At 53.8% G+C, this 27,664-nt stretch overlaps 1 protein-coding gene across 3 annotated transcripts in view; it reads right to left on the reverse strand.

The window, feature by feature from the left end:
- The window catches only part of SH3PXD2A (SH3 and PX domains 2A), a 220,794-nt gene that overhangs the window by 61,862 nt on the left and 131,268 nt on the right, over positions 1-27,664 (reverse strand). For 2 of the 3 annotated variants that reach the window (XM_090278545.1, XM_090278546.1), the window contains exon 6: positions 13,586-13,614. In XM_090278545.1, the coding sequence (XP_090134671.1) occupies positions 13,586-13,614 (29 nt within the window). Of the gene's footprint in view, positions 1-13,585; positions 13,644-27,664 lie in introns of those variants that run through there. The other variant, XM_090278544.1, reaches the window with a different exon arrangement.

Raw genomic sequence — 27,664 nt, forward strand, 5'->3', positions numbered from 1 at the left:
GGTTAATGATGCTACAGCAGCAGCGCAGAGCCCTGGCCCAGCATCCCGGGCAGGACTTGCTTCCGGTGGCTGTAATCTGGGCAAGGGCCCACTCTCACTTGGTTTAATGTTCTTATGTCCCCCATTTGAAACCTTTAATAACTTATGAGCAAGAGGCCCCCCAAATAATATAGCTCGTGCTGCAAGAGGTTTCTGGGTCACAGAATTCTGTGCTAAATAGATGGAAGTACTGAAGAAGAAATTTAGTAGGGTTGAAATTTCTGGTGGATGTCATCTTAAAGACAGAAGGCAATCCTAAATGGGAAGAGAGGCCATTGCTTGTCTCTAGGTCCCCTCCTTCCCCAACATCTCTGATTTCTTGGTAACCGAAAGGCTGGAAGAAGCATGTGGGGATTCAGGCCCAGAGAGGGAAAGAAATTTGCCTAAGATCACACAGCAAGTGAGTGGCAGGGCTGGGGCTTGAACAGTTATACCAGTTGCCACCTTCTCAACACTCATGCTGGGCACTGTGCGAAACATGTTGAGTCGTATCTAATTTAACCCTTACAACAATCTGCATTTTACAGATACAGAAGGTGGGACCCAGGAAAGTGAAGGTTGTTCCCAAGGCCCCACAGCAAGGAAGAGGTGAACCAGGCCTGAGCCTAGGCAGGCTGGCTGGGAACCGGGAACAAAGGGGCCTAAAACAGGGAACTACGTTCTCTGGATCCTTCCTGGCCATTGGCCAAGGGAGGTGCATTTATTTCTGCAGGGCTTCTCTTTGTAAATGCAGCCATGTTCCTATTCATTTTGCTGTCAGTAAGACAGGGCCTGCCTCCTTCCCTGGAGCTGCCTTTCCCAGAATCCGGAGTCTGTGTGGGGCAGCCCAACCCGGGGAAGGAATTCACCACTGACCCTCTGGCCACTCAGCCATGCAGTCAGAGAACAGTCAGTTTCCCCCGCTCAGGTGCGGAATGGGTGGGGTGGGGGCTGGGCTGGGCCTGAAGCCACTCCACTGTCTGTTAGGGACTAAGTCCAAGGGCACCAGCCTAGGCCAGCGCTGGGGCCAGCAGGGACAGCCAGCCTACGTGGAGCAGGCAGAGTGGCCAAGGATGGTGAGGGGCACTGCAGCTGCCTGGAGGGGGTTACACTGGCAGGGGTGGTGGGCAGGCCTCCCATCCTCCCTTCACCTGCTGAAATGACCTGAACCTTGGTTAAAGACAGGTGCTGTGGTTACTCAGAGGCACCGGGGGTGGACAGAGGGTTGCTGGGCGGGGAAGCCGGCAGGGTTCTGAGCCTCCACTCCCAGCAGCTGCTGCCTGACCCCGCAGCAGCCCCTTGGGTTGCAGCCTCCCCCTCAGTTCTCAGGTTCTCCCATCTCCCCATGCTATGGCACTGGTATGTGGAGATGAGACAAACTCAACCCTCTTCAGAGTTCCAGCATCCCAGCCACTTCCTTCCCTGGAGTGGTCTGCCTTGGTGGTCCTCCCCTACTCACTGGGACATCTCCCAGACAAAGCCCGTAGCTGTGGGGACACAGCAGCAGCAGGATGGAGTGAGAGCAGCTGCTGGCTCTGCAGGCCCTCAGCTCGGCAGTCTGTCTCCCTCCCTGGCTGTCTCTGCAAGAGCCACAAGTGAGCGATGGAGTCAACAGCAATGGACTCAGGACCTGACATTGTCAGCCCAGGGCCACAGCAAGTGGAACGCCTTGTTCTCAAGACTGGACTCTTGCTATCAGATTATCAATACGTCAACTGGTAACTATGTAATGAGCATCTACCACGTGCACAGCTTGGGGCCCCTGCTATGACCAACTGACTCTCTACCATCCTCTCTAAGCTCTGGACCAAGGCACAGATGCTCATGATCACAGATCCTCTCCCAGGTGTTCCTGTCTGTGTCAGGAGTCATGTAGGTCTGGGGAAGCAGCGGGATGCCCTCATCTACCTTCCTGGCACAGCTGGGGCTGCCACTCCCTGAGATTGCCCAGACCGACCAGAGGGCATGCTTAGGCCAGGCAGAGTGGGCTAGAGTTGGGTGGGGGATGCATCAGGGCTGAGTCTTGAGTTTGGGGCAGGGCTCACAATGCTTCAGCTGACAGCTGGCTGGATGCTGGCACCGACAGGAGCCGAATGGGGGTGGGAATGAGGGGCAGAGTTGAGGATGACCCACTTTGCAAGATTTGCCAGTCTCCCTCTCCCTGGGCAGGATCTCTACTGTTCACAAACTGTGTCAACTGGCACCAGAATGTTTGGTTAATACTACAGTCCTAGCAAGTGTCTGGCACATAGTAGGTGCTTAATCAAAATCTGTTATGAGTCTCTCCAACCAGATCTTAAGTTCCTTCAGAGTCAACCCTGTCAGCATCCCCACAGCACCTGAACACAGCAGGATGTGCCCAACAAATCCTCAGCGGCCAATGGAAGGATGTGCATTCACTGTGGTCAGTCCAGGTTTTGCCTGGTAAGCCAAATACAGGCTGGGGTAGACCCTGAGCCTAGCTCACGCTGGGCAGGGTGGCTCATGGGCAGGCTTCCAAGCCTGGCAGAACATCCCTGGAAGACTGCTGGCTTCCAGCATCTGCTATAAAGCCCTTCAAAGAGACTTAAAAATAATTATCCATAACCAGTATGGTCTATGGCAAGATGGATGTAGCAGGAAACGGGAGTCTAAGCAAGAACAACTGGCTTATCTATGATGTCTGGTGGGAGCAGGGCTCAGAGTGCACCCGGAGCCCCTGGGCCTCCCTCCACCCCCAGCCCTCTCCTGCTCTTCGAGGGCCAGGACTAATCCCCTGAGCTCTCAGATGCCACGTCAACACAGCACATGTGTGCATATGGGCATGTGTGCGTGAGCGCGTGCACACACACACACACACACACACACCAATGTTAGGGAAATCCCCACATCGGGCTCTCACGTGACCCAGCTATGCCCAGAAGGCCGCAGCTGGGCGCGTCAGGAGTCTGAGAGCTCCCTGGAGAAGACAGGGTTAATCCTTTGGTACACAGCTCAGGGCCTCTCGATAATGCAGAGCTTCTCCAGGGAGAGAAGCCAGAAAGAAGACCCAGTGTTCAGAGGGCCCTTGTCCTGGCCTGCCACCCAAGGGGTAAGGGTGGGACCACTTCTCTGGGTCCCCCTGGTCTTCACTTGTGACATGAAAGGGCTGTTCTTTCTGTGTTAATTCTGGTCGATCATCAACTACTGGAGAGACCCACTGGATGGAGATCCTTTCTTCATCGAGACCAGTTATTAGTCAGAGTTAGTCAGCCCCCTCCTAGTGCCAGGCATCTGGCTGGGGGCCCATGGCCCCGGTGCTGTTAAGTCAGGACTGCCCTCCTTCCACAGGCAAGGACCTGTATCACCCAGGAAACTTCTGGAAGTGAGTCCTCCTAATGATAAGGAAAGGGTCTTGGGGTAAGTTCTCGCCAACCCAGGCACATATGTTCATTTTATGCTTAGAACTTTAGAACTTCAACAACTTTACTGAAGGAGTGGTCTTCTGCAACAGAATCTCTGAAATAGCACCACTGGTCGGTGCTCCGGGATGCAGAGGACATGCCTCAGCCCAGTTTAGAAGATGCGGCGCACTCGGACAGCTAATGCTGAGAGCGCCCAGCGGTCCTGTGCACGGTGCTCTCCCTCTTCTCCAGGCTGACTCATTTAAACACCTCCGCGAACCAGGGGCAGACGCCTCCCTCAACACCCCCAGGCAGGGCTGTGTGCCTCCCTCTGACTCTGCCCCACTGCCATCCCAGCACTTGGGCATGATATTATAACTGCTGTTTACTTTCCTACTTCCCTGACTTGACTGGGAGTCCTGAGGACAAGGATCTCACTGGATCCACCTCAGTGTCCCCAAGCTTCCACTGCAGAGCCTGGTGCAGAGGAAGTGCTCAGATGTTCACTGGACAGATCTACACAGCAGCCATGGCAGAGCAGTGAGGTCAGCTATAGGTCTGGCAGAAACCATCTGGTCCTAGAAGGGAAGCCTAGTACCAGCGTCCATGCAGAAACCTGCTTCCCATCAATTCGGCCCTCAAGGCCTCCCTCCTGCCTCCAGGAGAGCTGCTACCAGGGTCGACTGAACCATGGGCTTAGCAGAGAGCATCAGGGGCCATCGAAGAAGTTGGGGACAGGGCCCTCTTAATCAGAACCCCATGATCAAGTGCACATGAGAACCCATGGAGGTGCCCTTAGAGCCAATAGGCTCCAGGGAGGCTGAGAGAACAGAAGACAGAACTCGGACAAGGGGTGTTAAAATGTGCACGGTTTCCTCGGGGGGCCGTGGTCAATGTACAAAGTCTTGGTTTGGCCTCTTGTCACCGGCCTGTCATCACAGCTTTACAAGGACCTCACCCTCCTACCAGGAACAGCTATACACCCAGCCCTGACCCAGATCCAATGCTCCAGAGCCTAAGGTGTTCCAAGGCTGAACTGGGGCGACCTGAGATAACAAGAAAGGCAGCTCCAGACACCTTCCGGGGCTTCTATGACACCACACGTGTGAGCCAGGAGCCACTTTGGGGAAGGAGCACAGAGGTGTGTCTCTTCCTTCTGGGCACAGGGAAGTCAAAGAACTTCTTGATGTGGCTGAGTTTTCTTGGTATAAGACTCCAGGTCTAACATTAACAAAATCCATCTTTATACCAGCTGCTGGGGTCACATGTGGCAATGATAAGATCCAGGGGGCAAAGCAGAAAGTCAGGAAAAGCCACTCTTTTCCATGAAAACATCTCCATCTTACTGAAACTTTGGAAAGTTTTTCTTTGCCTTCACATTTCAAAACTGACCAATTACAAAAATGCCACAAGCCAACTAAGTTACACACGCCACATTTCTATTTCTAAACAAAGTAACTTTAGATCAGAAAAAGGTGCTAAAACAATAAGTAGAGCACATTTCCCCAAATCTCTGTTTTTCCGCTGGCTTCGTCATTACTGGAAATGTTGCCTCCTTTGTCACATGTCTATAAACCAAAAGCCGAAGTGAGAAACAAGTTATTTTCTGGCTGAGGGCCGCGGTGGGAAGGATTTCTGCGCTGGACCACGATGCGGGTGCCTCCTCTCCCAAGAAGAAAAGCCGTATGGAAATAAAAGGCAGATGGAGTCTTGTCATTGCCTCCCGATGAGACGAAAGGGAGGCCAGCGGCTGGGCAGGCCCCTTCCATAGCCATTCTCCAGGCCCCCAAATGCTGGGCCAGTGCTCTCTGTCCTCTGACTGGCCCCTCTATTCCATGCTGGCCCAGCCCCCCAACTTGGGAGACGAGCGAATGCATCTGCAAGAAAGCAGTCCCGTGTAGTCGCTGCCCATCACCAGGACTCCAATCCTTCTGCCGCCCCACTGCCCGTCTTCCCTGAACACCACCGCCAACCCACGTGGATGACCCATCCAAAATTCAACCCTGGCTTGATCTCAAATCCCTGGGAACCTGTCAAAATGCTATTTCCTGGCACTGCCCCCAGCGACGCTGATTCTGTAGGTCTGGGAAGGGCCTGGGAGCCTCTTCGTCAATAAGTAGAGCAGGATTCGGAAGCACACTTCCAGGCTTTGCACACGCTGCTCCCTCCCAGCCCACCTGCCTCTGTGCCCAGCAGGAGAAGCTAGGGCAGAGAGAAACTAAGCAGGGCAGGGAGGGCGAAGGGACCAGCCAGCTGCCGCCATCCTGGGAGCACGCTGCTCATCCATCCCCGCTCTGCGGAGCCGAGGGGCTGTGCTGCTCTGGCCGTGGGGGCCGTGGCACGGGCACACACACGCACACACACGTGAGCAGCATGCTTCCTTTCTCCATCACATCGCTGCCATGTGCGCTGGCTGTGGAGCTGCCCAATCAATCAGCCTCCTTTCGTTTCTAATTAGTGGGCTTTGAACTCTAGGGGTGACATCAGGCCGAGGACCTGGAGCCATGAAAATTAAAAATTGTTTTAAAACACGAGGCCGGGTGAGATGTGCCAAAGACGATGCCTTTGTAAGACACGTCCACTTGTGGAACTGGCCGCTGGACGGTGCCAGGAATATCCTGGCCATGTTTGCTGAGCTTCCTCATGGTGGATGCGTGGCTCCAGCAGACAAGAAAGCCTTGGAAATGGCTTTGAACAGTCTTGCTGATACACTGTCCAAGGCTTCCTTTCCAGACTCATCTCCTGCCTCCCCTTCCCTAGCCCTCCTCTCCTACCAAGCTGGACATCTCTCCTTCCCTCAATTGCTCTCACTCAGTCCAGCCTCCAAGTCCCTGCTCATGCCCGGCCCCCTGACCAGAGGGACCTGCCCACCTCTCTGCTCACCTCAGTCTCTTCTAGCCTGCAGGACATACCTTTGGCCTCTTGCATCTTGGCTAGCCCCCCCTTTTATATGGCTCCCACAGCTTGAGGATCACAACCAATCTTGCCTTGTATTTTTTAAAAAAATTTATTGATTGACTTTGAGAGAGAGAGAGAGAGAGAGAGAGAGAGAGAGAGAGAGAGAGAGACATCAATTTGTTGTTCCACTTATTATGAATTCATTGGTTGATTCTTGTATGTGTCCTGACCAGGGATCGAACCCACAACCTTGGCATATGGGGATGATGCTCTAACCAACTAAGCCACCTAGCCAGGGCTCATCCTGTCTTATATTCTTTAATGATTCTCTGACAATGCCCTGCTTTCTCAGTTGAACTGTGAGCCCCAAGAGGTCAGAGACTAGCAAGGCTTAAGAGGAATAAAAGCCTCAGGGAACCCTGTACTCTGGAGGGGAGTGAGGCTGCTGCCTTCCATCCGGCTGCATTGTCTGCGTCCATCTCCCTCTGTGGCTGGTGAGCAGAGCAGGCCCGTCCATGGCTTTGCTCCCTGTCCTACTAGGGCATCACCTTGGGGGAAGAGGAGACACTGGAAGTCTTACAGAGCTGCTCTCTCTGCTGCACAATGGGCCTCCTCACGCCTCCATCCTGTCCAGGGCTTGCGGGAGTGTGGCAAGCAGGACCCCCCAGGTTCTGCCCACCCCTCACCTTAGGCGGGCAGCAGCCCCTCTCTTAGTTGTTTCATTTATAAAAAGAGGGGGCAAACTAACTTTCTATAGCAGCTAGTACGTATGGGTGGGTTTTGCTTTAAGAAAATTCACTTCATCAGGAACTAAATGCATACAAAGAGAAATTAAGGGAATATTAGTCACATTCTGCAAAGGCGTTCTTTATCTAGTTAGGAATCCTTTGTGATCAAGGGGTTCCTTCTAAAATCTCAGGAGGCTGGTTCTTCTTGGGATAGGACCCTCCCATAGGAACTGCCTGCTAGAGTTCTTCAGAGCTCAAGTCCTGGTCACCTGTGGATCATCTGGCCTTGACTCAGGGAAGAAAAGACTTCAGCAGAAGGAGGTTTGGATCAGAAGGACCAGATCTGAATCCCCTGCCTACCTGGCCAGGTGACCTTGGGCAAGTTCTCTGACCTGCTTTCCTGGTCTATAAAGTGGGGTACAAGACCACCTGCCTGGGTTGTTGTGAGGTTCACTGGCCATTATGACATGGTGCACGCCCCACCTTCCCTCGTCTGACGGAGGAGGGCAAGTGCCACAGCCAGTGGTCTCTCCTGCTTGAGAGCTGGATACCTCAGGTGCTGTCTCCTACTTGTAATCAAAGGAGCTTAGCCCTTAGAGAGTGTTTACTGTGCCAGACACAGTGCTGGACTTAACACTTCATAGGCAGTAACTCGTAACCTAGCCCCAAACAACCTGGTGAAGTGCTATCGTTATCTCACTGCACAGACAAGGCACCTGAAGTTCAGTTAAGGTAAGGACTTGCCCAAGATCGCACAGCTGACATGGAACTAGGTGTTCTGGCCCCTGGGTCTGTGTTCCTAATTCTGCAGAAAGCTCTGCAATGGCTGAGTCTAGGTCCCATCTCCTCTGGGGCCCAGCCAGGGCTCACGGAATGGAAGTAAATGCTTCTAGTGGGTCTTTTTACTCTCACGTCAAAGGTAAGACCAAGTTCTCCCCTCCTTTCAGAACCCATCAATAATTAAAACAAAAATGGCAACTACTATTATTGGGAGCTTGCTATATGTGTCAGGCCCTCTGTTAATTTAATCCATACATTTAATCAAGGCAGGCACAATTTTTGCGTCCATTTTCCATATAATGACATTAAGGTCAGAGGTCACATTGCCAATTACAGTACAAACGCATGGCAAAGAAGGGGTTCAAACCCTGTTGGTCTGATGCCAAAACCTAAACTCTCACCTACAAGCAAAACATGCTTCTGCTTGATGTAACTTCAGTAACGCTGATTTCATTAACTCTGTCCAATAATAATAATGCAAGTTTTATGAGCACTAAAATCGAAGCTGGCCTGAGCTCACCACATTTTCCAAGGAAAAGTATAAAGTAAACAGGATTTCATGACAAACATCAACACTTGCCCAAGAGAACAAACTCAGAAACACTCTTGAGCAACCTCATTTGCATTTAAACCAGGGGCAGCTTCACAGAACTCCTGGGTGGGATGGAGCCCCAGCCCCTCTGCCTGGCAAGGATCCCAGCACCAGGTCGATTCCAAGGGATTCCGTGGCCTTCTGTGCCCACTAGTGGCGCAACTCAGAACTCCCCAGCCCTGGGCCCTGGAGAAGGTGGCTTCTTAGGACCAAGAGCACTATGCCACCTTTTCAGGTCTGCAGAGAGGCCCCTGCTCTGGGGAGCTCGCTCCAGCCCCTGAGCTCCTGGTGCAGTGCTCACCTTGGGGAAGCCAGTCCTGGCAACAGGCCCATCCTACTGCCAGGCACGAAGCCCTCCACCAGCATCACCGCCCTGAGCCCTCTGCACCTTCCTGCAGGCAGCTGCTCTGATAACAACTGCATGTTATGCATCAACTCGGCTAGGCTATAGACCCTGGTTATTCAGCTGCACAAGAACCTAGGTGTTGCTGGGAAGATATTTTGCAGATGTGATCAAGCCCCTAATTAGTTCACTTTCAGTGAGATTATGTAGATATTGGGGGAGGGGAAAAGGAGGGCTGAGTCAATCAGCTGACAGGCCTTAAGGGCAGAGCTAAGGCTTCACTGAAGAAATTTCACCACTGACCACAACCCCAGCCTGCCCTTGAATTTCAGACTTGCCTAGCCAGCCCTATCCAATCATGTAAATCAAATCCTTACAAGAAATCTCTTAATATATAGTATATAGCTCCTACAGGTGAGGGAACAGAGCCCAGGTGAAGGGGATCTGCCCAAGGTCACATGACCAGCAACATGTGGGGCTATGAATGGAAGCCCAGATCAACTGCCCCTCACAGCCCCACTCCCCCTAGTCGTCAAAATCTAGCCCCTCCACTGCTGCTGGAGTCCTCATCTCTCATCTGGCTGCCTGCCTGGTCACTCTCCATTCACCAGTCAGAAAAAAAGCTTCTGAAATCTAAGTCAGATCATGTCTCCCTTTCTTCAGGGCCCTTTAGTGGCTCTGCATCTCACGGTGAAAGTCAAAAATCCTTAAAATGGCCTTCAAGGCCCTACATGGTCTGTGCTGCTCCCCCCAGCCCCAGATTCACCTCCGTTCTCATCTCCGACCACCTTGCCCCTCTTTTCTACCCCAAGACTCCCCTGCCCTGTCTTGAGCAGGCCAGTGTGCTCCCACCCCAGGGCCTTTGCACTCACTGTGCCATTGACCTGAACTGCTCTCTTCCTCCGGTGACCATGTTGTAGCCTCTGTCTAATATATATTCTTATAAATACAGTTCCTCACCCACAGCTGACTGCAAACTCCTCAAAGGCAGAAAGACACATGCTTGTAACCTCAACCCCTGACACAGTACCTGGCATACAGCTGGTGCTCAATAAGATCAGTTGAAATTTCTGGTTTCCAAACAAGCCACACTCAGTCCTTCCGTCCCCAGCCAGAAAAACTCTTCCTCTTCCCACGAAACCTCCCCGATTTGAGGCCACAGGGACCTTTCCTTCGTGACCTGCAGGCCCCAGCACCCTTCCATCCACCCACCCGTTCAACAAGCGCAAGGCAGGAGTGGGGTGGTAGTCCCGGGTGTGAGGCCTGCAGCGAGGTCTTCACTCTCAAGTTGGTGGGACACAGGTAATCCAGAAAACCCAAGAGATAGAGTGTGCTCAGTGCTGTGCATGGAAAATGGAAAAAGTAAGGCGGATGGAGGATGGGGGCAGCTTCTGTGAGGTGATAATTAAGCAGAAATCTTGAGGAGCCAGCCAGGTGGGAAGAGCATTCCAGGCAAAGGGAACAGCAAGTGCAAAGATCATATGGAGAGGATGAACTTGATGTGTTTAAGATATGGCTGAGCAGAGTGCTGGGGTGGGAATGGGGTGGGGAAGCAGGAGAGGGTAGAGGCTCAGGGCAGGATGGCGTGGTGGGGGGGGCAAAGCACACAACATTCTGTAGGTTGGGATAAGGTGTTTATTTTGGTTGGGCTAGGAAGGCCCTTGCAGGGAGGGGATTTAAGCAGAAAAGCTCATTATTTGGTACGTTTCCAAGTACTCACTCTAGCTGTGACGTAGACAAAAGTGTGGAGAAGCAAGGGTGAAAGCAGAGGGGCCAAAGAGGAAGTGAGGGTCACCGGGCAGAGACGAGGGGAGCTTTCCAACAGGGGGTGGTAGTAGAGGCAGGAGAAGTGGACGGATCTGGAGCTAATGTTGGCAGGTGAGAGAAAGGGAGGAGTCAAGGGTGACTTCTGCATGTTGGGCTTGAGCAACAGGGTGGATGGTGGGATGGGGAAGAAACAGGAAGGAGCAGAAGTTTGAGGCTGTTTTCAAGGTCACTGGTCCTGCCTTGTCCGTGAGGCTATAGTTTGTCTAATCTTCATTATAACCATATGAGATGTGTATTAGTCAGGGTTCTCCAGAGAAACAGAAACTTATATTTACATAAATATGATTGTGGAAGCATGGTGAGCCCAAAGTCTGATGCGGTCAGCTCACAGGCTAAAGATTCAGGGAAGATTTGTAGTTCAAGTCTAAAGGTAGTCTTCTGGCAGAATTACTGCTTGCTCAGGAGAGGTCAGTCCTTGTTCTATTAAGGCCTTCAACTGATCAGATGAGGCCTACCCACATTATAGGAGGATTATAGAAGGTTAGAAGGTCATCTACTTGACTCAAACTTCACTGATTTTTTAAAAAGTTAATCTCATCCTGGTGTGGCTCAGTTGGCTGGGCGTCCTCCCACAAACAAACAGCTGCAGGTTCCATTCGTAGTTAGGGCACATGCCTAGGAGGCGGGTCTGGTCCCAGTTGGGGTGCGTGTGAAAGGCAACCAACTGATGTTTCTCTCTCACATCCATCTTTCTCTCCCTCTTTTCCCCTCTCTCTACATTCTCTCTCTCTTCCTCTCTCTCTAAAAGCAATGAATGTCCTCAGGTGAGGATAAAAAAATTTTTTTTTTAAAAGTTAATCTCATTCTAAACCCAACTTCATAGAAACATTCGGAATAATACTTGACCAAATATCTGGGCACCATGGCCCAGCTAAGTTCATTCATAAAATGAACCATTACAATGTGTATGAATAATATCCCCAACTTACAGACGACAGAACAGGCACAGAAGGGGTAAGAAATCTGCCCAAGGTTTCAGAGGAGGGAAGCCAAGCTCTAACCTCCTGCTGTCTGGCTCCAGAGCTGGCATTTTAACCATGGCACTAAGTGGCCATTATCATAAGCACACCAACATAAATTAAATTCCTCCATCCATCCTTTTTCTGGCCTGAGAGTGGAAGGCAGGGAAACCGGGGGTGGTTTACCCTGGGTGGAGCCCTGCCTTGCTTAAGAAGCAGCGTAGAACCCAAGCTTCAGAGACTGGGAGTGGGGGAACCTGAGGGGTTACCTGGTCCAGCTCTTGACTTTACAGAGGGAACCTGAGGCCCAGAATTGAGAAGGGACTCACCTGAGGTCCCACGGCTTCAGAAAAAGTAATGATGATGAGGATAAACTAATACTTCTATAGTAGTTACTATGCACTATATGTGAGGTTGATACTTTTATCGTCTTTGTTTTAGAGGAAACTGCAAGAGAGGTTATGAAACTTGCCTAAGGTCACACACAGCCAGAATCTGAGCCCAGGCTCAACAAGAGCCCTACATCTCTGAGACCCTGGGCAAGAGTCCCCTGGAGAGGGGGCTGTGACAGAACCCAGTCCCAGGTTTGCATGTCCTTCCCACGTCTCCCTGTGGGGTTCTGACTGCAGGTAACAGTTGAGGTGATGTTGCAACTCCTCAGGCAGCTTGCCCTTCTGGACATGGAGGAAAGGCCTTCTGCACCAGTGGATGGGCACACCTGAGACACCCCTGCCCAGCTGACAGGGCTGTGAACACCCCAAACAGGGACACAAACACATGAACATAGACTCCAACCCACAACCAAATACAGCCCAACACACTGGCACACATACCCAACATCTGTGCACCCAAACAAGTAAACATAGCCTCACATCACACAACTATGTAGACCCACTCAACCCGACATACACACGTGCTCCCCAATGCATCAACCAGGACACAGCTTTCCACATCCCAATAAACATATAAGCAAAGACTTGGACACATAAAACATATGAACCTACACTCAGAAACACACACACTACGCAATCATACTGACACCCCCCACCCTCAATTCACATCCCATCCATCACACGAAGGCACACACACCTCTACTGATCCCCAGACCAAGGCACTTGGACACAGATATCTCCCCACAGGAGCTATTAATGTGAGTCACATGTTTATACACATTTCCCACATCCTCAAGGGCCAGACCCTACCCCTCATGGCTGCTCGCCCCCATAAATACAGGCAACACACGTGCCCACACAGATCGCTCCAATCTGGCCACCCCCCAGCGCCCATCTGTACACACACATTCCTATCTCCTAGGGACCATCCTCCCCCAACCAACTACACCCCGCCCAGGCATTTGCCTAGCCCAGCCCGCCCCACCCGGGTAGGACCCTTCCCTGACCCCAGCTGACAGCTCCCTCCCTCTGGTACACAGCGTCCGTTGCAGGGCTGGCTCCGCCTTTCTCTCTTACTCGACCCGCTTCGCAAACTCTGGGTGAGCCCTAGCACCTGTCAGGCCGAGGCCTGGCGGGTGGGCCCCTTCCCACCCATCACACCCGCTATGCTGCCACCGCGCAGAGCTCCCACCCCCGCAGCAAGGAGAACGCACTCAGTTGGCTGTAGGAAGAGGGGGAGGTCTGCGCTGCAGACGTTAAAAACTCAGTCACTCAAGTACGACCCCTTTTCCAGTCCTGGATGTCATCTTCCCTCCGTGAAAACCCTGCGTCTCTATTAACCTTTCCATCAACCCCCGCACCACGGGAAGGACCCAAGGAAAAGTGGGTACTGCAACCCGGGGGGCGGGGGGAGGAAAGGCTGCCAACGTTGTAGGGGCTTAGGCCCTTCAAGAGACACCCCCGCACTCCCCATGCACCCACCCCCCTTGCCAACAGGGGACAGCGAAGGACTCAGTGGACGGAGAAGGCGCAAGTACCAAAGATCTTGGGGGCATGGAGGGGGTACCCCAGCCCCACAGGACCACGGGGCAGGCGGCCACGGGCCCCTCCTGCCAAGAAAGTCCTCCGCAGGTGAGAAAGGCGGGAAGAGAGGTAGGAGGGGAAACCGCCCAGAGGCTCCCTTACCTGATTTCCTCTTGGAACTGCCATAGTCCCTGAAAAAGAAGCAACAACAGATAGACATGGTTAGGGCGGGGCGGGGCAGCGGGACTGCGGGGCTGCGGCTGCAGGGCGCCCACGAGCAAGCAGCGGGCTGCGGCGGACGGTCCTCGCCGCTGCTCATGTGATCCCCGCAGCCGGCGAGCCGCGCGCTCTGCAGCCGCACGCACTGCGCGCAGCGCCTGCCCGCGGGCCCCCAGCCAGCCCGGCCTCCGGGCACGATTCGCCCATCCCGCCCCGCCCCGCAACCCCGCCCCGCCCCGCCCCGGACTGGCTTTACAGAAGGGGCTCTATGGGCCACTGTGCCCTTTCCTAGGCACCTTTCCCCATCCTCGGATAGGGGAGGACAAGGCAGGTACCCCCCCCACCCCAACTCCGTTAATAGTGAAGCTGAGGCTCTGCAGGGTGATTGCTAGAACCCAGGCCCTGCCCGTTCCCCACCCCTGCAGGGTTTCCCCTCCCAATTCTTGGCATTACTAGTTTCATGCCCACTCAACCTTTAAGTTGCAACTGAAATGTTGCCTCCTTAACGTATCTTCCTCGGCATTTTCCCCCTCTCCAGATTGGCCTCTGAGTAATTAAATATTTGTGTAACCCTTTGATTAAAGTCTGCCCCTGTCCTAGACCCAAGCTCCCTGCTAGGGATTAACCCGGATAGGAATTCGGAATCCTGCCTCCAGGTACCCTCTGGTGCTTGCTCCTGCCTTTGGCCCCTCCCACTCTTTCTATTCATAATCCTCAGGGAAGCCTCACAGGCCTCCAATATGCTGGAGGTTCTGTTAAGTGCTCAGGAGCTGGCAGGGGTTTTCTCTGGAGACCAGAGGAAATGCCTTTCATTTCCCCTGGGGATCAAAGAAAATGCCCATTTCCGGCTTTAGTCAAAGCCCACAGGCCAGCTAGGTCAGCCTCCTAGCAAGAGGGGACTCATGCAGGAGGGGACTCATTCAGAAAGGGACAGCAGGTTCACAAGGAGGGTGTCAACCTCACCAAGACTCCCCAAGATTCCAATTTGGGAAGTCTGGAGATGGGGTAATCTGGGCTTCAGAAGGTTGTTTAGTAAACTCCAAGATAATTCGCCCACACAGCAAAGGGTGAGGGGCTGCCTGTCTCCTAGAGTCCTATGTTTCCTCAAGTTTGGGCTCAGAACTCAGTGAATCAGAATGCTGGGGCCTAGGCCCAGGAACCTGCATTTACGATGCCTTCCCCCATGCCCCACTCCCACTCTCCTGTTTTGAGAACTCCCTTCCAATCCCAAATTCCATGCCTCTTTTGATCCTCACATCCACACCACGAGGAAGGGCCTATTGCCTCCATTTTACGACGACAAAACAGAAGTTCAGCCACTGCCCAAGGTCACCCATCCTGGGGAAGGGCAGTGGTTTACAAGCCCACCTGCAGGAATGAAAACTTCGGGGTGGATGGGGTGGAGGAAGATCTGTTGAATCTGTTGCCTCCAAAGGATTAGGAAACTGGGAGAGGTCCCATGTGCCCCTCCCCCCCACCTGGCAGTTTGATCTCCTTGGGGCAGAAGATAGGGAGAGACCATGTCCCAGAGGGCTGGTGGGGAGAATTCCCAGGGAGGAAGAGGAGAGCGTGGTATGGTGGTTATGTCCTTTCCAGCAGACTTGCCACTCCCAAGGAGGGAATTCATTTCTCTTGCTTTTTTGCAGTGAGGCCCAGGAAAGGGCAGAGAATGGATGGCAATGAAGAACTGCCCCTCCTGGCCCCCCCTCCCCTTTTTCCTGCTGGTCCTTCAGGAGAAGCCCTTGGGGCCTGGGATCACAATGGCCCACTGACCATCCTCTGGCTGCCAGTAGTCCAGATAGGGGGTAACTTCGTCAGTGATGGCTACCTTCTCCCTGTTAGTGCAGCTGCGGGCTACCCAGGATTCTCACTGAGCTTGTCAACAGCCCTGGTTGGGGGTGGGAGGAGAGCAGCATGCAGACAGGTCATTACACTGTGACAGGGGAGCACGCTGAGGCCTAGGAGTGGGAGAGGGACATAATCCACAGGAGCTGAGTGCTCCTCTGTGCCAGGACAGGTCAGTGATTCTCAACCTGGTCATTCACAATGGGATCCTCTGGGGAGCTGGTTACAAACTCAGATGTGGGGCCCCACCCCAGCCTGTCTGCATCTCAATCAAGTCCCCGGCCAGTGTTGGCTGAGATCCTGGGACCCAGCACAATTTCTGCCCCCTGTGCTACAACTGTGATATGCACGCAAGGGTGGTACCAAGGGGCGCTCTAGTCCTCGCACATGGTCTCCATCAGACCCAGCCACCCCTAAGAAACATTTATGCTTAGCAAGAACAATGTACTTGCAGTGTCAAGCCAGCTTCCAGCTGAATCCCTTGGCCAGCCTGTCCTTCAATCAGATTATAGAGTCCTTCCCACCAAAGACCTGTAGATGGCTGCAGGGGGTGTGGCCCCTCATGTTGCCCACGAGGAGTGCAGAATTTAGACGAGCTAACAGTGAGGAGGTGAGGCTACGATTGGGCACTGAGAACCTAGGCCTTGCTCTGGGGGCTCAAAGCAAATCCCCCAAAACTGCCAACCCCTGGAGTACTAGTGCAAGGGGGGAGGGGAACGCAGGCCCCAGGGCCTGAGAAGCACAAGGAGTTAGTGGAGTGGAGGCTGAATCCTGCCAAGGGGCCCCCGGGCTGTGATTGAATGCAGGGAATGGCAGACACAGGACTATTTCCTTCATAGCACCTGGCATCCAGCCTCTTAGCAGTTTCTGGGTGGGCACCTTTTAGCAAAGCCCTTTCATATTTTTAGCTGCTGAATAGGCTGAGAAGCAGCTTAGGTATCCAGAGTCTGGGACCCCCCTTGTCCCACATACTGGAGCATAAGGGGAAAAGGGCAGGGCTCCCCGCCTTTGGCACACCTACCTCCCACTGCCCTGCACAGGATGGCAAGCCCTGTTTGGGTCCAGGTCCCAAACAAATCAGGATTGCCCTCACTTCCCCTCCTTGCTCCACTTCTCGCCCTGAGCCGGTGCTGACAGCCCCCACCCACCGATGAGTACACTTGGGGTAGGTCACAGTCTAGCCTGCATCCGACCTGCTGCTGAATCACTATCTCCCAGGGAACCACAGGAAGGAGAAGGGAGGGAAGGGAGGGGAGGCAGGGCCAGCATCTCCCTCTAGTGCTGCCAGAAGCTAATGTAATTGAAAAGGCCTCCCTGGTGTCCTCACTGTGTCCTCACATCAGGCCACGTGGCCTTCTCTGCAACTGGTCCAGAGGTGACAAAGACCATGGGTACAGGGACCAACCAACCCAGGCAAACCAGGACACAAGACTTTTAGGACACAAACTGGGAAAGTCACAGATAAACTGGGACAGCTGGTCCCCCCATGGTCCACAGGTCTGGCCTGGCTGGAGAAGATGGGAGGACTTCCTCCTACCCACCCTGCCCCCACTTAAAGAGGGACTCCTGAGGCCTCCCTCTACCCCACATGATATAAACAGTTCATTTCTTGGCCCTTCTTCACTGGATGAGGTTCTGAATGAAGTTCACAGGGCAGGTTCTGGAAGCAGATAGACTCCAGGTCAACCCTCGGCTATTTGCTAGCTGGGTGGTCATCTTGAGCTACTTGCTCTACCTCTTGAGCCTTTGTTTCTCTATCTGTAGAATGAGGATAATAACCATATCAGCCCCTTGAGATTTGGATAGTATGGTATAGAAACATATAGTACACATAAAGACACTCAATACTGCCCAGCACAAAATGTGCCATATAACTTATCTTTGTTATTATTCTTCCACAGCTGGGCTGGACCCAATCTTAGCTGCTACCCAAATGGCAAAGGCCTGCAGAGCCTCCTAAAAAGGAAGTGGCTTCTTCTAAAGGACTTTACCACGATGCTGGCAGCACTGCCCAAGAGGAACAATTCCAGCCTCATTTTCAGAGTCTTGGGCTTTCACAGACACCAAGGCAACCTGGGTCCCTGTCTAGCCCAGCCCACCAGGAAAAGCTTGTTTCTGCACCCCAAGTGTTTGATCCAGGCTCCTCTGGCAACAGTCCCGGTTTCAGGGTGTCACTGACCCATAAGAATTGGCTGCTCTGGACTTGTTGACTGGGATGCCTTTAACCTCCCAAGGAGCGGCCAACCCAGCCCCAAACCAAGAGATACAAAGGACGCTGAGTTTTCATGCTAACAGCCCCCAGAGGGTCAGCTTTCCTTTTCTTCTTCTGGTTTCCCCCTTTCCATTCTCTTGGTGGGAAGGGCTGTGCCCCAGCCCCCGACAGTCTAGAGAAGGGGCTGGTGTTGGAGGAAGCAAAGAGGGAGAGGCTGGAAGGAGGGAGTGGAAAAGGCATCGAACAATTCGTGTTAGCCTCCCGCTTCTGTGCATGCCTCCCACCTGCTGCCCTCCCTAGACAGTTCCCAGCAGGCCTCTGACCTCAGTGCTCTGAAGCAGGCACAGATGGTGTTAATCCATTATATGGATGAGGGAACTGAGGTCCTGAGGGCTTAAGTGGCTTGCCCAGGTTTGTGAAGCTACACGGACAGTCCTGACCCAGAGTGCTTCCCACACTGATGCCCCCGGGGATTGGGCCGCAAGGCGAGGACACTCAAGCTGGGGAAAGGAAGCCACACCATGCTGCCGATCAGCATTCCCGAAATGAGAGGCAAAGCCAGGGAGGGCCACAGGCAAGGGAGAAAGTAGGAAAGAAAGCCCCATCTGACTGGGCCAGTGCTGGGGAAGGATGCTGAGTTCTGCCAGGTGAGTGCTGCGGGCCGTGTCCTCCACTGCCTGCCACCCCCTCACATTCTCGCTCCCATCGGAGTGTGCTGGCAGAGGACACGCAGGCACAGACTCCAGCCTGATGTTCTCACCCCTGTCTGCTGGCTGACATTGGCTGCAGGGCCCAGGACGCCGTGTGCACGGCCAACTGCTGCTGAGAATGGCTTGAGAGACTGGCTGGTCTGCCAGATGGCTCTGGGTGACCTTGACAGCTAAGTGGTCTTGGGGATATGGGTGGTACCTAGAATATGGGGACTGGGGGACTGACACGGAGCCCTGAGGTACGTAATGGTGACTCTGACTGCTGTTCTCAACCAATAAGCACTTCTCGGCTCCTGCTATAGCCTCTCTCATGAAGGCCTTGGGCAGGCAGGTAGAGGGGAAAAGGAGGACATGCTTCTGGCCTGCAAGTTTGGGCTGAAGAAGAAGAAACAAAACCACCCAGCACAATGAGAAATGCTACGTTCTGAGACATTCCACAGGAGTGGTTACCCTCCAAATGCAGAGAAAAGATCCTGGGCTGCAGGCCATCCAAGGCAGCTCCCTGGAGGAGGAAGCCTGACCTAAGACTTGATGGATGGGGGGTGAGGTGGGGGTGTGTGATTCCATAAGGAGGGTAGAGAGTGAAAGGTTCTAGCAGCAGGAACAAGCACCTTTAACCAGAGGTGGGCGAGTAGAGGGGCAGCCAAGGAAAGGGCAGGACGGGGTCCGGGCTGGAGGGACTTTGGTGTCTGGCTATGAAATCTAGAAGGCTTCAGAATCAGGGAGTAACGCCTTGGTGCAGTGAAGGAAGGTTTTTGTTAAGAGGCAACGTAAACAGCAAGGGGGCAGGGGGGAAGAGAGTTTGTAACAAGTCTGGCAATGATGTCACCAGCCCCAGGGTCTGGGCCTGGCTCTGCCCCTCAGTGGCTGGTAGACTTGGGCAGCCCACCTTCAAATGAGAGGCTGTCACCTATTAGTGAGTTTTGAAATCAACTTAGTGTATCCCAGCAAGCCTTTAAAAAAAGAAGAAACTAAATGATCATATCACCCATAGTAAGGTTAAATACTGTTTTTCAAAACTTCTATTTCAGATGTCTACCTGCCTACCTACCTGTCTATCCGTCTGTCTGTATTGGGTTGGGATGTGAAATTTCTTAGCGTGGCAGAAAAAAGTTTTAAAAACACTGACAAATTCCTGGAGCCTCAGTTCTTCCCTTGCACTGCAAGGCTGCTCTGAGTATCCTCGTGGGCAGTTAATTCTTTGTGAAACCAACACAGTGGGACGACAGTGTGTTGGTCCCGAAGCCAGGCAAGGAGGGTCTGGGCAAAGGGGCGCCCGGTCAGCTGAGGTCTGGAGAATGTGGAGGGATTTTTCCACCCTGCGTAGCCCCTAGTTAGGTTTTTATTCTGACTCCTGAGAGCCTTTGCACAGAATGATCTCAAGGGGCAGCAAGCTCCAGGGAAGGGAGAGGGGTGTGTGTGTGTGAGATGTGAATTCTTTGCCCCCATTTGTGCCCTGGTCTACACTGTGGCACTGAGGGCCCTTGTGTGCAACAAGAATCTGTCCTTTCTCCTCAGGGGCTGTGTTATCCAGGGTTCTGAGAATAGGCCCCATTGTGACTATGTGGACAGTCCAGAGAGGCCGGAATTCCTGCCCCGGGTGAAAAAGCTGAATTCCTGGGGACAGAAGGGGTCTCATGTCCCCCCAGGCTGGGTTCAGAGAGGCTGGTGCTATAGCTGTCGTGGACCCCAGGCTCTGTGCTTACGTCCCAAACGTCCCGCAGGGTCTGTGCCATGGCTCCATCCGCAGCAGAAGGACAAAGCTCTGTCTGTCTGCCCATCTCCTCTAACTCGCCTCGCCATCCTGGGCAAAGGCGCTGAGCGGGCCTCTAGCCCGGCGACCGCTCTGCCGTGGCCAGGCCTCCGAGCTGAAGGCCGAGAATGTGAGTGGAGCGCAGTGTGCTTCAGCCTCTTACTGTTTCGTGACACAGGCAAGTTTCTTCACCTCCCTGTACCTGCCATTGTCGAATAAAAACAGCTCCTCCCTTTGTTGTTGGGGGGATTACCGGGGATAATGTGCGAAGCTCTTAGCGCCACAGCTGGCACTTGACGAAGACCCCTGGGTTTCTGTGAGAGGCTAGGTTTGGAGGGTGGACAGTGGCCACACACAAGAAGTGCTGACCGGCCCCCTCATGGGTTTGGACTTGTAAGACCCTGGCTCTGTCCCCTGGGGCTCCAGCTTAGCACCATGAGAACAAATGGGCCTGGGTTCCGACCTGTGTGCACCCCAAGGCATCCCACCCAGATGCTGACCATAAGTATCCGTGGGAGCAGAGGGGGCAGGGGCACACCCAGCTGGTTTCCTGGGTGGGAAAGGAAGCCACGGAGCGCTGTGAGCTCCCCGCAGGCTGTCCGGGCTCCTGCTCTCTACTCTGCCAGGCTACTTCTGGCCACAGGGCTCCCTGGATGTTGGGGGACTGCATGCCAGATCTGGAAAACCACAGATGGACCAGCGACAAAATGGGGTGACAGGGTTCAACTCTGAAGTCCCTGGAGAGAAGAGAAAGGAGGGTCTTCCATGTTCGGAGGCCTTCGCTGTCTCTCCAAGTCCATTTGTCCAGCTACCCATTTACCCACCCACCCACCCATCCCTCCGTCCATGTCTTAACAGAGGGGCTGCTGTAGACCCAGCCCTGAGTCTGAGCCGAAGAGTGATGGAAAACACAGTTCTGCCCTCAAAGGGCACACGACTGGTTGGAGGGACGAGATAAACAGGCAGCAAAGGAAACCATGGAAGTCGCTTTTTGATCAGGTGCCCCTCAGCCCGGTCCAAGGGTAGGCTGTATAGGAATTGCCAGGGAAGGGAGGTCAGCGTGGTCTGGGGAGGCTGCTTAGGAGACAGCGTGCTGCAGCGACCCTTGAAAGATGAGTATTTAGAAACAGCAGAGGCAGGAAGGCATGTCAGAGTGGAAGGAATGCTGTGAGCAAAGGTGCAAGGGCAGGAATGCAACTGGGACTCTGCGTGTGTGTGTCCGTGTGTGTGTGTGTACGAGAAAGACAGACAGACCAGACAGACAGACACCAGGGCCCCACTGCTGAGCAGACCTCCAGGTTGCTCTTTGGCTGCGGACACCTCACTTCCCAGCCCTGGCCTAATTTTGAGCTGGGGCTGGGAAGCTGGGAGCCTGGGCCAAGAGCTCCCTGCTTCCCAAGCAGGCCCAGGAGCCCATCCAAGGCTCAGCTGTGCTTGTTTCTGCCTCGGCCTCCTTGGGAAAGGGTGTTTGGGGCAGAACCCCAAGCTCCCCCTGGGCACCCAGCCCCGCTACACTGCCTGGGAGGCCTGGGCTCCTGGAGCTCATGTGGTCGCCTCTTGCAGTGGGAGAACCCTGCATCTCCCAGACTCCTGAACTGAACCCCACAGATGCACAAGCATGGAGCACCCAGACGTGCTAGGCCCTGTGATGATGCCTGACTGTCTCTCAGGCAGGTGCTTTAGGACCATTTTACAGAAGCGGCTCAAACTGGTTCAGTAACCTGCCTGGTGCCACACAGCTAGCAACTGGGAAACGAGGCTGCAAACTCCGGGTTGTTTGTGCTTACAGCCACTACACACCCCTTACTGCCCTCTCTAGTATTGTACTGCCTTGTGGGGGTGGTGGGCACCTCCTGCAGAAAGCCCACTCTGATTTTCACACCCAATGACACAGAGTATCCCAATTCTGCCCCCAATACCTAGTGGTGCCATACCTGGAGCTACCCAGCAGAATTCTCTGCAATCATCCACGAAAATGACCTCCATTTGCACTGCCAAGTACAATGGCCACCAGCCACTGTGGCTGTTGGGCACTTGAGAGGTGGCTAGTGTGACCCAAGAACTGAATTTTTAATCCTCTTTCATTTAAATTAAAATTTCAATTGAAATAGTTACAATGGATTGGCTAGTGCATTGGACAGGGCGGCCCTGAATGGTCTGAATTGGGTACCAGCAGGAGGTCTGTTTGGCTCACAGAAGGAAGGAAAATGTGTGTGTTCATATCCCAGCTCTGCCAGACAGATTACTTAGGGTCTGTTCCCTTCCCACTCTGTAAAAAGAAGAGACCATTAGGACCCATCTAACTGGGTTGTTGGATAAAACAGGTTAACACAGTGGATTAAGTACCCGGTGCACCCGTGAGGCTCATAAAGGTGACCAAATACTCTGAGCTTCCAGCCCCCTCCTCCATCCCATCACAGAGCTCTGCTGAAGGCCTAACAGCAGGAAGAGGGGGGAGGGTTTCTCTCTGGAGGAGCCAAGATTTGTCAGTGACACGAACCACCTGGGACAAACTGGGCAAGGTCCGGGTAAGGGGCTGCTAGAGAGGGAGCCTGGAAAGGACGCGGGGAAACTGGCTCAGCTGGCCCCACTCGGGTGGGCCAAAGCTTGGGCTGCCTATTTAAAGAGGAAGAAACCCAGGCTCAAAGGGGTAAAGCCACTTGCCTAGACCCCATGGCCGGGGGATGGCAGAGCTGGGGGTGGCAGGACGAAGGGACTCAACTCCATCAGAATGACAGTTGTTCCTTCCACAGTCCCCAGGAATTCCCACTGCTGCCAAGCCGCCAGGCCTCCTAGGGCCTTGGGCCTCACTGATCTGATCGGCACAAGAGCGAGGCCTGGATCCCCCTCACTGCTGGACCTGGGTTAAGGTAATGAGGTTGTTGCATGGAGGGGCAGGTGGCCGCCACACTGCTCGGTGGGCACGGGAAGTGCAGGACGAAGGGACTCTCTGCCCAGGGAATCTGTGGTGCTTCTGGGCCAGCCTGGGCTGGGCGGGCTGGGAACTTCCCAAAGGTCTGCACATGAAACACAGAGTCTAATGAGAAATCACAAGACACCAAACTGGGCCAGCCAATGTGGGGTCACGAGCTCTGGGGGATGGCAGCCCTCTCTGTACCTCAGTCTCCCTGACTGAGAAAACAGGGCACTGCACTGGGCCCCATCCGACTTCCGCAAAGAGGCTTCCAGCTCCAGGCCTCGGACAGGCCTGTGCCCTTCGTGCCGAAGGGGGGGCCATCTGGGAGCCCCGAGGGACAGTTTGCTACCCCAGCCTTCCTGTCTGCACTGGGCCGGCTCTGTCTCCTCTGGGTCAGCCTGGCTCCAACGGCAGGCAAGTCGCTGTTCACCAGGACACCCGTTAGATCCCGGCGGGCCAGCCCTGGGCCACTGCTTCCATCTTCCACTATGTAATGAAAGCTGAGCTTCTGCCACCAAGAAGTCCCCTGGAGCCCTGGAGCCAGCATGAACCCTTGAACCTCAGAACATGGTGGGAAATGGGGAGGTGAGGAGAGAGTGGGCGAGGCCTTCCTGGGAGTCACCACTGAGAAGCCCCTCCCCGCTGAGTAATCCTTTCCTTCCCAAAGGGTATCATGCTGCTATTGTTGCCATTGCTATTGTCATTAATATTACTAATACCTGTACTGTAATTGACAAGAATGATGCATTTTTCAAGCATTTACATTATAAAGGTACCAAACCACGCATGACCAATCTGCTCATTTTTATCCTCACAACACTCTTCTGTGGCAAGTTCTCTTATTTTCTCCATTTTACAAGACAGAAATGGAGGATCAGAGAGGGCATGTAACTTGCCCAAAGTAACACAGCTTGTGAGCACTAGGGACAGGATCTGAGCCCAAGCTGCCTTAGTCTAGCACTCAAATCATTTGCCACCTTGTGGCTGATAAAGGACAGCTATAAAATCTGGACAGTGAAGCTGAATTAGGAGCAGGTGGGGAAGGGAAAGGTAAAAGGCAGACAGAGACTCAGGACTAGAAATACCCAGGTCTAGATACTTTCTCAGGGAGCCCACAACTTAAGCTCTGGTGTGAGTGAGCATAGCCTCCAGGAAGAGAAAACCCGGCTGTGACATGCGGCAGTGTCCATGACCACACGGTCAGACAGGCACAGTGCTTTCTGATTCTATGTGTCCTTCACCTGCCCCAGGTCCAGAGCGGACATGTTTTCTGGGCTGCTTCTTGGAAGCTCTGCCCTGAAGTGGTACCTGGCTGGGTCAGCAGCCCAAGACTGCCAGGCTTCAACTGGGCAGGCTTTCCAGTCCAGAGAGGCTGTTTTTCTCAGCAGAGGTTTTATACATCCTGGGCACAGTAATGCTGGGTAGATGCTGTCCTGGGCTCTGTGCCCCTTTGACCTCCTCTCCTTCCCTGTGTCAGCTCCCAGCTCCCCCAAACCCAGCCTAGAGCAGCACCCTGTCCCCTCCCTTGGTAGCTTTTGCCATCACTATCAGGGCTTTGCTGTTTCTTCCCCTCCACTCTAGGTCCCACGAGGCATGCACTGCGACACCTCCTCAGGCCTCGCACGGGCTGGGCACAGTCGAGGTTTGCTGAATGAATGCACAAACGCATTCTGGGGGGCCGGCCAGAGCAGCGCTATTATCCTGAGCTGTCCTCCAGGCAGACCCTGGGTCTCTGCCCTCCCTTCCTTTCCCCCTCCCCCCGGAAAGCTCAGTGGAAGTGCCACTTCCTCCAGGAGGTCTTCCCTGATAATTACGGATGGGTCAGCAAGAACGGATGTCAGTGTGCGTACAATACAAGAGGGCCTGAGTAGTCTCTGATGACACGGGGCACTTCCTGTCCGTTTGTGAGGACGGCCTCGGTCTCTGTGTTCCATCCTCTGTGACATCACCCAGAGTTGTCAGGAAACTGCTGCGGCATCACGATGATCCTGCGTGCTCTGGCTGACATCCTATGTGACAGTTTCACCTGTGTCTCTGTCCTCCCCCTTTTGGACTGGTGTCTCTTTTGTCTCCCCCATGGGTCCAAGAACAAGGGCACGAGTGCAGGCAGGTGATGCTGACTCTTAACTTCACATATATCCTCTCAATTCTTTTGACCACCCCAAGAACAAGGTACTATCATTATACCCATTTTCCAGATGAGAAAACTGAGACATAAAAAGCTAAGTCACTAGACAGTGGCAGAGCTGAGATTTCAACCTGGTGCTGCGTGACTCTTAAATCCGTGCTTAGAACCTTCATGATAGTTCCTGTCTCTTTCCTGGCCTTCCCACCCTGCAGACCTCCACTAACACCCTCTGCCCCTGCCCACCCACGTGTGCTTAGCAGCCTCCCAGCATGCACTCATAAGTCCCACTTGGCCCAGCCCTCCCCCTCCCCCTTCATCTCCAAGTCTCCCTCAGTATCCAAGTCCAGGTGGAGATTCACACCAGCCCCCCCCTGCCCCCCCCCCGTCAGTCTTCCCTGCACAGCCCCAGCCCCCAGGGGTCTCCCTCCCTCTGCAAGGCTCCCCTGCACTCCTGGTCTGAGCATCTCTATTGGGCCTGTTTAACCACCTGCCCCTGGCGCACTGGTCAGTCCCACCCTCCTGGGAAGAGGACCATAGGGGATTGTCCCCTCAAGCAGGCCGTCCTGAGAGCTTCCACCTGGGCTGACATCAGCCTTGAGCAGACTTGCACAGTCCAGGCTGGGGCGGACCTTCCCTGCAGCTGCCAGGCTCTGCCCTGATCCACTGCTGACTCTCTGCCTGTCAATAGCATTTAGCTGAGCACCTATTATGTGCCAGGCCCTGGGGCCACAGGGTTGAGTAAAACAGACTCATCCCCTAGGGTATGTTGGAGGGCGTAATAAACAAAAGCAAATTGAAAAACTGGGTTAAGAGCTGTGAAGAAAATGAAAAGGTTGCACAGATGAAAAAAGAAAGGGAGATCTCTCTAGAGACAGGATTAAAGGAGCGCCGAGGGGCAGCTAGAAAGGCCCTGCAGCCCAGAGCTCTCCACTGGCTCCCTGCGCTCTCTGCTCTCTGTGAGTAGAGCCCCAGAGGCAGGCTGATAATGCACCACTCTGGCTGCGTTTCCTCCCCTACCTTCCTTCACTCCCTCACTGGTGTTCCCACCCAGAAAAACTGCTAGGTCTCAAATCTTCATCCCCAGATCAGCTTCTGGAGGATTCCTACCTTTCCCTGTCTCTGGCCCACCAAGATCTTTGTAGCCCGCAGGACCCAGCACAGTGCCCAACACACAGTGGGAGATTTACCCATGTGCAGGGTGTGGGCCAATGTGGGGATTACCTATGTCCTCCGTCCTCTGCCTCCTGAGGCAGCTGCCTGCAGTGTGACAAGTACGACAGGCTCACAGGTGCCCTCTCACGCTTGGGGTGAGGATCTGGGCACTCCTAGTTACAATGTTAACCTTTAATTCTCTGCCTTGGCAAGTACAGCCTTCTAACCAGGAGCCGGATGTCCCTAATTGAATCAGACCTGACCCCAGCCCAGCTCCTGCTTCCCTGGCCATTTAGAACAGCTGGCCCCTCCTTCCTGTCCATCCACCAGGCTCCTTTTCAAGTCCCCATTTCAAGTCCCCATAAGGGCTCAACTTTCCCTTCCATGCTCCAGCGTTCGGGATGTTCCAAGCCTTGGGGATACTCTGGAAACCTTCTGGGAAGATTTCTGAGAGCCAGAAAAAGCACCGGATTTTAAGCCAAAAAACCTGGTGCTCGTCCAGTTTTCTGGGTAACCTCAGGCAAATTATGTTCCTGTTCTGGGCTGCAGAACCCGTGAGTGCAAAGCGAGGGCTGGGCTGGAGGACATCTCCCGTCTGGGCTCTAGGTGCTGCAAAGCTTCGTATCAGTCAGGCGAGTGCTGCATGGGTGTGGCTGTCCACTCTGGCTTTTCCTCCAGCACGTATTAGCCCCTCAACAACAGCGACAGTAATAACAGGTCCCATTTATTACAAGCACAGGCCAGGCAGTGTGCTAAATACCTGACAAGCTTTCCTAAGGGGCAGAACAGGTAGAAGCCAGGCTTTTACACTGACTGGGCTGCCTGGGTTCTAGCCATCTCTGCCATTGAACCATCTTTGTGAGTCACGTGACATCTGTGCCCCGGTGGCTTTATCTGTAAATGGGGGGAAATAACTGTACCCACCTTATGGATGGAAGCAACCAATCAATGAGCTGAAACATGAAAATTGCTTCCTGCTCAACACCTGGGCTTCCCAGAACTTGCCTGGACAGAAAGTCAGGCACCTTGCAGCCCGGGCCCTAGGTATGCTGCTTGTACCCACTGACCTTTGGGGGTGCTCAGTGGAAAGTAAGCTCTGATGTTGGTGTAGCCAACCTGTGGAGCCCAAATGTGCCATGGGATAAAGTTAAAGCTGGGCACACAGTGGGCTACTGGAATCAATAGGTAGGGAAGTGCCCCCTGGAATGGGTACTCAGAGTCACACCAAGAAGTCCAGGCAGGCCTTGCCCCTGGGTTAGCAGGCAATGTGTGCAAAGGTCAAGCAGCTGGGTCTACCAGAAGACC

The sequence above is a fragment of the Furipterus horrens genome, unplaced genomic scaffold (genome assembly GCF_987537825.1).
Source record: "Furipterus horrens unplaced genomic scaffold, mFurHor1.1.pri manual_scaffold_5, whole genome shotgun sequence".
Taxonomy (NCBI): domain Eukaryota; kingdom Metazoa; phylum Chordata; class Mammalia; order Chiroptera; family Furipteridae; genus Furipterus; species Furipterus horrens.